The sequence below is a fragment of the Stegastes partitus genome, unplaced genomic scaffold (assembly GCF_000690725.1).
Source record: "Stegastes partitus isolate 25-593 unplaced genomic scaffold, Stegastes_partitus-1.0.2 Scaffold2715, whole genome shotgun sequence".
Lineage (NCBI taxonomy): Eukaryota > Metazoa > Chordata > Actinopteri > Pomacentridae > Stegastes > Stegastes partitus.
The window spans coordinates 919-10,013 of NW_007580446.1; the positions used below are offsets into that span (position 1 = coordinate 919).

The window sequence follows — 9,095 nt, forward strand, 5'->3', positions numbered from 1 at the left end:
GTAACTTAAAGTGTCCGGACCAAATTTGGTACTACCAAATCAGGAACAGTAAAAAGAATTTTTTACAAAACTCAGCTCAATCTAACTAAAAGGGTAGTAACTAAGGGAGGACACCAAATGTGCTAATACTAAACTCAAATGAATAAACAGGCTGGCAAATGTGACAGCCCCACCTAGTCTGTGGTTGGACACATTGGCTGTCTGTGTTTGGCTGCTCAGGTCCCTAGACTGCTGGAGACTGAGTGGGCGGTCCTACCTGATTGGCATGCTCGGGCCCAGCGCTCCCAGGTATAAAAAGGGCCAACCCCTCAGCTCCTGGCTCTCTCTCTCTCTCTTCATGCCCGTGATTTGTGGTTTGGTTCGTTTTTGGTTTGGTTCTCACATCAGACAACACATCACATCCAGACATCCGCACCCACACTACTGACATCACTGACTTACACACCTCACTTTGACTAAATTAATTTAACCAATTAATAAAACTTTGTTAAAATCTGACAATACCTGTGTCGTCTCCCCTCTTTTGCCACAACCTATTTGCCGGGTTGTGACACAAACAAGAAAGTTAACCACAGGGCTAACGCTACATACGGACGGGCAGACTAAAAGGACTTAAAGCTGTTAGCTACATATGGACAGGCTGAATAAATGCAAACTCTAAGATTAGCACTACAAGTAGGCAGACCGACAAACTGCTAACTCTACAGCTAGCGCTACATACTGACCAACAAGAAAACAGGCTAAGGAGGCTGACTGAGGTACCACACTAATGCTGTGTTCACACCAGACGCAAGTAAAATCATTCGCGCAAATGACTTACATGTAAAGTCAATGTGAAGACGCGATTGGACGCGAGTAAACATCCCATGGCGCGACTCGCACGATAGACACGAATTAAGCGAGTTTGAGGCGATTTAGATGCGCATAACACGCGATAGTTGAAAAATTGGAACTTTTGCGATCTGACGCGCTGCGGTGACCAATCAGCATTGAGATTCTCTGGTGAAGTCAACAACATGATTCATTCATTTTTTGCAACTACACTGTTAATACTGATTGATTTACTCACCCCAGGAGATAAGCAGCCACATTACTGGCCAGGGCGGATCTCAGCACTCAGCAGACGGGCTGTCCCTCTCCTCCAATTCACACACCAGAATGATACTCTTCAACTTAGCAAGCTTGCAAGCCGAGTTGCTAGCTATCGCAATGCTAGCGGGATAAACCTCCGCTGGCTCCTGGTCGCTGTGGTCAGCATCCTCCTGCCGGCGGCCGCTCGTCCGTGTTGTTGTATGTGGCACGGAAAAAACATGGCTCTATGTAGGCGAGCGCCTGTAGTTAGTATCCTGGAGGGATATCCTGGTACCGCTCCTCTCCAACAGGGAGTCAAACTGGGTCCGGATCAGCCGAAAACAGCGCTGGAAGCGGCCGTCATCCAGGTGCAGCTCCTGGAGAAGGTGGAGGAACTCCCTGAGCTGTGTGGGTCTCTGGGGGGTCCCATGGATCCAGCGTCTGGATCGCGTCAGTCGTGCCAGTACCTTGAATTCAGACACAAATCTTGATGCGCGATTGACGCGATTTATACGCGCGAATGAAGCAAGTAAACTCAGTGCACACACGTGTCCAAATACGCGCGTAACGCACGAATAGCGCGATGAATTCGCGTCTGGTGTGAACACAGCATAACAACGACAGACCTGACGAGAGCCGGACGAGAGAGAGGGGAAGCAGGGAGGAAGGTGTGGTAGTGGAGAGGGATTGGCGTTGCCGCGGCTGCGGTGGAGAGGCAGGTGGAGAGGCAGGTGGAGACCAGGAGCGGACGCTGAGGAATCCAGGGAGGGGAAGGTGAGCGGAGCTGGTACTGGTGAACAGACGGAGCCGTAGTGGTGGAGTAGCGTCGGGCCTGATGAGCTGACGAGAATGGACAGGTGGCAGGCAGGTGAAGGAGGATCTGGTTCCGAGTGGCAGGAGTCGCCGGCAGATGGAGTGGTTTGGTGAGGATGGCAGATGATCCGGGCTGCAGACAAAAAGGCATGATTAGTTTTGTGACCGATAAAACGAGCTGAGAATAAAACAATTGAGTCAGGACTGTTTACGGTCCGACGACGAGTTGTGGACTGAGCGTGGCTTAAATGCTGGTCTCTGGATGAGGCACAGCTGCAGCAAACGCACGCCTGCGTAATCAGCGGATTGAGATCACCTGCCCGTTCTCTTCATTCACTGCACCAGATCACGCCCACCTGGTTAGAGAGGAAAGGGAGAGCGAGAAAGGAGGACAGGAGGGAGAGAGAGCGAGGACTGCCGCTACCTGGCCCTAGCAGCAGCGGACGTGACATTTTATTTGCCTGACGAACGCGTTTGCCTTAATGTGACCCCCTAAACTCGCTCAAAAACTCACCAAAATTGGCACACACCTCCGAATCGGCGAAAAATTTGATAAAATGAAAAAAAACAAGAAAAGCTCTCAAGCGCCACCTAGTTACAGAAACACACACTAAAACGGCCCTAGCACCCAGTAGGAATGTTGTACAGAGATCAAACCAACACCAACACGTTCGTCTCAATGAGACCCACAAATCTCGTGCTGACACCCCTGTCCTATCTCAAACAGGAAGTCCGCAATTTGCCTTTCAAAGTAAAAAAAACGAGTGGAAACATCTGTTGGGAAAAAATTATCTTATCTGACACCGTAAATTGTATCAACTTGAAAATCGCACAGGAGACAGAGAAGGCCTTGATGTACAAAAGTTCTGAAGGGATTTGGCGTTTCTCAACCGGTTTTCGAATGGCGAGCCGTTAAAGTTGATGAGCTTTTGCAGCCTCGGCTCAAACTTTGTATGGGTGTCTATGGGGGCATATGCTGACATGCTGTGACATTTGGTCATCTACACAAAAAACTAAAGGTCCTACAGCTTTTAAAATGACACTGAAGGCTTCCTAACAAGATTTCCCACAAAAATATGTTGTTTTTACACATATTTGGTGAAAATTGTGTCAGTATGGAAGAGAGAAACGGAGTAAAACTCTCAGCTCTCTCAGCCAGGAGCATGAAAAACGCTGAGTCATCATGACATCATCACAGCTCAGTGCAGCTGGTCATGTGACTCACTGACAGTCTGAGGCTGAGCAGAGACAGAAAAATGGCTCCTTCAACTTAAAGCTACATATCTCTAAAATCGTAGGAGATAGCAACACTATGAAAATTGCCTATTAGTATGTCAGAGTGTAGTGAAGTTGAATAAATTGTCAAAATGGAGGTCAGACGGGCATGAGGTTGCAGCGCAGACCGAGGACCCGACAAACGCTGCTTGCAGCTTTAATTGTTTTTTTGTTGTTCCTCAGGAGATGGATGTTGTTCCTAACTAAAGCCCAAATCTGGAACAGAGGACATTACAGGGCGTGTGTCCTCAGATGATCCAGAAGAGTGAAGAAGTTGGTCGACGTGCCGCTTCCAGATGAAATGATTTTTGGTTTCCACAGTGTATGACACGGGGCCCGTTTTTGCGACAACTGTTGCAGGTTTCCACTTAATGCCTTGTGTGTAGTTCCGAGCGAGCACTTTGTCTCCAGATTCAAAACTTCGGAACTTAGCTCTTGCGCGTCTTTCCATTTGAGTTTTTTGTTGAAGGCGCACAGTGTCTGTTGTGTGTTGGGATCTCAGAAGGTCGAGTCGAGTGCGGAGTTGTCTTTTGAACATAGCTGAAGCAGGTGACAGCTTGGTTGTTGCATGAGGCGTATTACGATATGACAACAGGAAAGCACTAAGTCGCCGGTTAAGAGACTGGGAGCTTGGAGAGGATTTGAGAGCGTGTTTCATGGTTTGTACAAATCTTTCTGCAAGTCCATTTGTAGCTGGATGATAAGGTGCAGACTTGATATGCTGAATGCCGTTCTCTTTCATGAATGTTTCAAACTCCTCAGATACAAGTTGCGGGCCGTTATCACTGACAAGTTGTTTGGGCAGACCATAACGGCTGAACCTTGACCTGAGCTCCTCGATGGTTCTCTCAGAAGAAGTGCTTTTGATCACAGCGACTTCAGGCCATTTGCTGTGGGCGTCAACTACTACTAAGAACATGTGGTTCTCTAGTGTTCCAGCAAAGTCTATGTAGATTCTCTGCCATGGTTCTTCTGGCCAATCCCATGGATGTAAGGGAGCCAGTTGTGATTGGTTTCTCAGTTTCTGGCAGTCTGGCAGAACTTAGCTTAGCATAGCTGCATCCAGACCCGGCCACCAGAAATAGCTGCGTGCGATTTCTTTCATTCGCACATCTCCACAATGTCCAGTATGGAGCTCGCTCAGCACTCTCTCTCTCAAGGGTGGTGGAATGATGACACGATAGCCCCATAATAAGCATCCAGATTGTACCGAAAGTTCATTACGTCTCATCATGTAAGGCTGTAACTTTGGTGTCATCTCTCCTCCCCTTCCACGAATGACCATGTCCAAAACTTCAGAAAGAACTGGGTCAGTGCGCGTGTGTTTCTTTACATGAGCAGAGGTTAGTGGAGCAGCCGTCACTTCATTGAAATAGAAAATCTCAGCTTGAGCGTGCTCGCTGTACTTGGCAGGTAACGGGAGCCTTGAAAGCCCATCAGCATTCTGGTGCTGATCGGACTTCCTGTACTTGATCTCATACTGATGAGCCGATAAGAGTAGAGACCAACGTTGAATGCGGCTGGCTGCAATTGAGGGGATGCCACTGTGCGGACCATATATGGAGGTAAGTGGTCTGTGGTCCGTCAGCAGCGTGGATTTCCTGCCGAAAAGGTACTGGTGGAATTTCTTTACTCCAAACACAATAGACAGTGCTTCACGTTCAATCTGTGCATAGTTGCTTTCTGCTTTGCTTAATGTTCTCGATGCAAAAGCGATCAGCCTCTCTTCTCCTGAAGCCATTATGTGAGAAACAACTGCGCTGACCCCATAGGGCGAGGCATCACTTGCCAGTTGGATAGGCAGTTATGGGTCAAAGTGAGCGAGCGCCTCGGATTTGGTGAGGGCTAGCTTAACGTCTTTGAACGCCTTCTCACATTTTTCAGTCCATTTCCATTTTGTTGATTTGTTTAACAGCTCATGCAACAGTTTCAGTCTGTTTGCAAGGCTGGGGACAAATCTTGCATAGTAAGTCAGCAATCCAAGAAATGACCTTAACTGACTCATATTTGTTGGTGATAGAGCCTCCGCAATAGCTTTGACTTTCGATGGCGCCTTGTGGAGACCTTTGCTGTCAATCACGTCTTAAATACTCAACTGATGGGCAGAAAAACTCACACTTGTCCTTCCGAACTTTCAAGCCGTAGTCCTCCAGTCGTTGAAGAGTTGCGTCCAGATTTCTCAAATGGGTCTGTTCATCAGGTCCTGTGATGAGCAGATCGTCCAGGTAACACTGAACTCCAGAGAGACCACTCGGAATCTGATCCATTGCTCTTTCGAACAGTGCGGGAGCTGACGTGATCCCGAAAGGGAGTCTCTTGTACCTGTACAGTCCTTTGTGTGTCACAATGGTTAACAGCTCTTGTGACATGCATCTTTCTTGATCTGTCTCAAGGTAAGCTTGAGACAGATCAATTTTGTTAAACCTTTGACCTCCGGCCAGTCCTGAGAAAAGGTCGTCGATGAGTGGTAAAGGATACTGCTCAGCAGTTAAGACTGGATTTACTGTGACTTTAAAATCACCGCAGATCCTTGGGTTACCATCTTTTTTTATTACTGGAACAATAGGTGCTTACTGGTTCCAGCACTCCACTTGTCACTAGGCTATCCAACTCAGCCTCCACCTTTGGCTTGATGGCGTATGGGACTGGTCTAGCTTTTAGGCACTTGGGTGTACAGTCTGTCTTAACTGTCAACTTAACCGTGATGTCTTTCATGCTACCAAGTTCTCCATCAAAAACTTTAGGATACCTTTTTAGGATCTCATTCAGTGGACTAGTCTCTTTTTCTACAATCATGAAGACTTCATTCCAGTTTAGTCTCAACTTTTTCAACCACTTACGCCCTAAGAGACCTGGACGATTCCCAGACACAATGTGGAGCGGGAGAGTCTTTTCTTTGCCGTTGTGAGTAACCTTTACATCTACAACACCTAACACTTGGACGTGGCCACCTGTGTATGTTCTCAGCTTCAGCTTAGTCTCTTTGAGTGGGAGGTGTTGTAGTTTCTCCTTGTAAAGAACTTCAGATGCCAGTGATATGCGTGTACCTGTGTCAATCTGCATACGAACTGGTTTGTTCTCCAACAGTGATGTGATCCAGTATCCGTCATCATTCTTGTTGGTGATTGATAAGACTTGAGCTTCATCTGAGTCCGTGTCACAACTAATGTCATCCTGTTCATGTTCCATTTTATTCACGTTTCTTTATTTTCTTGTGCAAATCACTTTTCTTTTTTATTTTGTTCTGTTTGTTTGTCTGCGTCTTTTTATTTCTGCATGCACGTTCAATCTGGCCTTTCTTACCACAATTTCTACAGTCCAAGTCCTTGCACCAGCACTCTTTTGCCTGGTGTCCTGGTTTTCCACATCTGTAGCACAGTTGCCCAGATTCTGCTTCCTTCATGGGGTGCGAGGACAGTTTGTGCACTTGTGTTGATGCACTCAGCTGCTGTGCTTCTTTTGCTGCCATCTCCATCGATGTGCTGATTCCGATTGCCTTGTCCAGGGTCAAGTCGGCCTCGGTTAGCAAGCGCTTTTGAATAGCCTCACTGCGGAGACCACAAACCAGCCGGTCGCGTAATGTGTCACTGAGTGAAGGTCCAAATTCACAGTGCTCAGATAACTGCTTCAGTACAGCTACAAACTGTGAGACAGATTCGCACTCTTCTTGGTTTCTTTTATGGAACCTGAACCTTTCTGCTATAATCAGTGGCTTTGGTGCATAGTGATTCTTTAATACCTTCACTATTTGATCATAGGATTTGTCTCCTGGCTTTTCTGGTTGGACTAGACTGCGTAACAAGTTGAATGTTTTTCCTCCAGTAACACTCAAAAACGTTGGCACCAGAACTTCGTCCTTTATCTTGTTAGCCAGCACAAAATACTCAAATCTTTCTGTGTATGAGCTCCACTGTTCCGTGCTTTCATTAAATGGTCCTATATTTCCGACCAATGCTGCCATTTTACTGTCTTTATTTTCCTCTTTGTTGAGAAATTACACTTCTGCTTGAGTTTATTTTGTTTATCTTGAGTTCTTTTATCCTTTCGTACTTATCCGTTCATGTCGGTCTCTTTTCTCTTCCTCCGCGGGAAGCTCTCCTTCCCCCGCCGTAGCTGTGCAGTTCCTCTGCGGTGGCGCGATCTTCTCTCTGCCGACCACTCTGCCGCTAGCATGCAGCGCACAAAACAGCCTACGGTACGGTCTTCGTGCCACACCTCGGTGCAAAACTTTACTCTGTCCACCAAAAACAGCAAACGTGAGGCCGTACTGTACCTCGTCGCCAGTTTTGCTATATACTTGCTTGCATAACATGACTGAAGAGGCGAGAGATTGAACAACTTCAATGGTGTATTTTGCAGCGTAACTCTGCAACAGGCATCGGCTGTACGTGCCGTACGTAAAGGTGGTAACACAGGAGGGACAATTTTCAAAATGTCAAAGGCAATACACAACAGTTAAGTAGCTAGCTATTGCTACAGAAAGATAATATAGCGCAACATTATAAATTTAACATAAAGTCAGTTAGCTAGGGATGCAGAAATATAGTACAGCATAACATTTTAAGCTTATTAATTCAGCTAGGTATTTAGTGCTACAGCAAACTAATATAGTATATCATGTTAAGCTTAACATAAAGTTAGCTTTTGCTACAGCAAGCTACTATAGCACAATATTATAAGTTTAACATAAAACCAGGTAGCTAGCTTGATGCAGCAACAGCAAGCTAACATAGCATAACACTTTAAGCTTTGAGGGTTATGGAGCGTATTTTGTGTTTTGGTTTTTTCTCTGCCTCCTGTCTCGGTGTTTTGGTGGGCGTGTTGTCTTTTCTCTACAGGCTGGGCGGAGCCGATCAGGGAAGGACACTCTTGCACTGGCAGCTGTGGCTCATCTACTCCAATAGGCTCTGCAGACATACCCTTCTCCATCTACTCATCAGCAGGGCTCTCAAATACGAGCGGCTCACAGAACTCCAGGGCCAGATGATTGTGATACCTCCCCAGTGGTACAGTCAGGCCGCTTAGCTGCTTCACTCACGTTGAGCCTTAAGCTAAGTCTGTTTTTCGAGTTTCGAGTTAATTGTGTTTTTCTCTGTGTATCTCCAGCGTCCCCCCGCGGCTCCAGCATTTCACTCGGCATGCCAGCCTTTTTGTACACAAGCCCACACGACGGGAATCCACGATCACGAGCACCCTCACTCAAGGATCGCCACTCGAGCACCTCCACCTGGGAAACCTCCACGGGAAACCATTCACGAGCACAGTCCCCTGAGCACCGTACCGCAGAGCACTGTCATCGGCATCCCCCTCCACGATTCCCTACTCGGCCCAGTTTCAGCGGAACCCTCCCTCACGGACTTCAGTACCAACGACCTCCTTCCTGCACTCCCCACGACTGGCACCCCTGCACCGGATTCCTCAACCACACCCCCACCTTGTAAAATAAAACCTGTTTTCCTTTAACCTTTTTTCCTGCCTCCCTTTTCGTTCGGGTCCGCCTGCACAGCTACAGAGCTCGGGCCGTCACATAAGCTTAACATAAAGCCAGTTAGTTAGCTCATGCTACAACAAGCTAATATAGCACAACATTTTAAGTTTAACATAAAATAAGCTAGCTAGCTGTTGCTACAGAACAATAACTTAACATAACAGTACTAGCTTAACCTAAAGATGACGAGTTAGCTTTCAAGACAGATAATACATTTCTTTTACTGCTTGTTAGCTGTTGTGTTCCTGTATTAGATGACAGTGCACATAATTGATCAGAAATCTAACGTTAGCAGGGCTACAGTACTGAAATATTGAAAATCATCTACGTCCATGGGAGGCTACTTACCCCATGTTGGGGGCGTCTTCTCTCAAAAGTCCATCCATTATCTATACACCGCTTAATCCCCATTAGGGTCATGGGGGGCTGGAGTCTATCCCAGCTGACT

General features: G+C 46.8%; 1 protein-coding gene across 1 annotated transcript in view; it reads right to left on the bottom strand.

Moving 5' to 3' along the window:
- Window positions 1–1,697: 1,697 nt before the first annotated feature.
- Window positions 1,698–9,095, bottom strand: part of LOC103375624 (GTPase IMAP family member 4-like) — a gene marked incomplete at its 3' end in the record, with an annotated part of 17,369 nt that continues 9,971 nt past the window's right edge. The window contains exon 3 of the mRNA XM_008305942.1: window positions 1,698–2,017. Within this exon, the coding sequence (XP_008304164.1) occupies window positions 1,698–2,017 (320 nt within the window). The remainder of the gene's footprint in view (window positions 2,018–9,095) is intronic.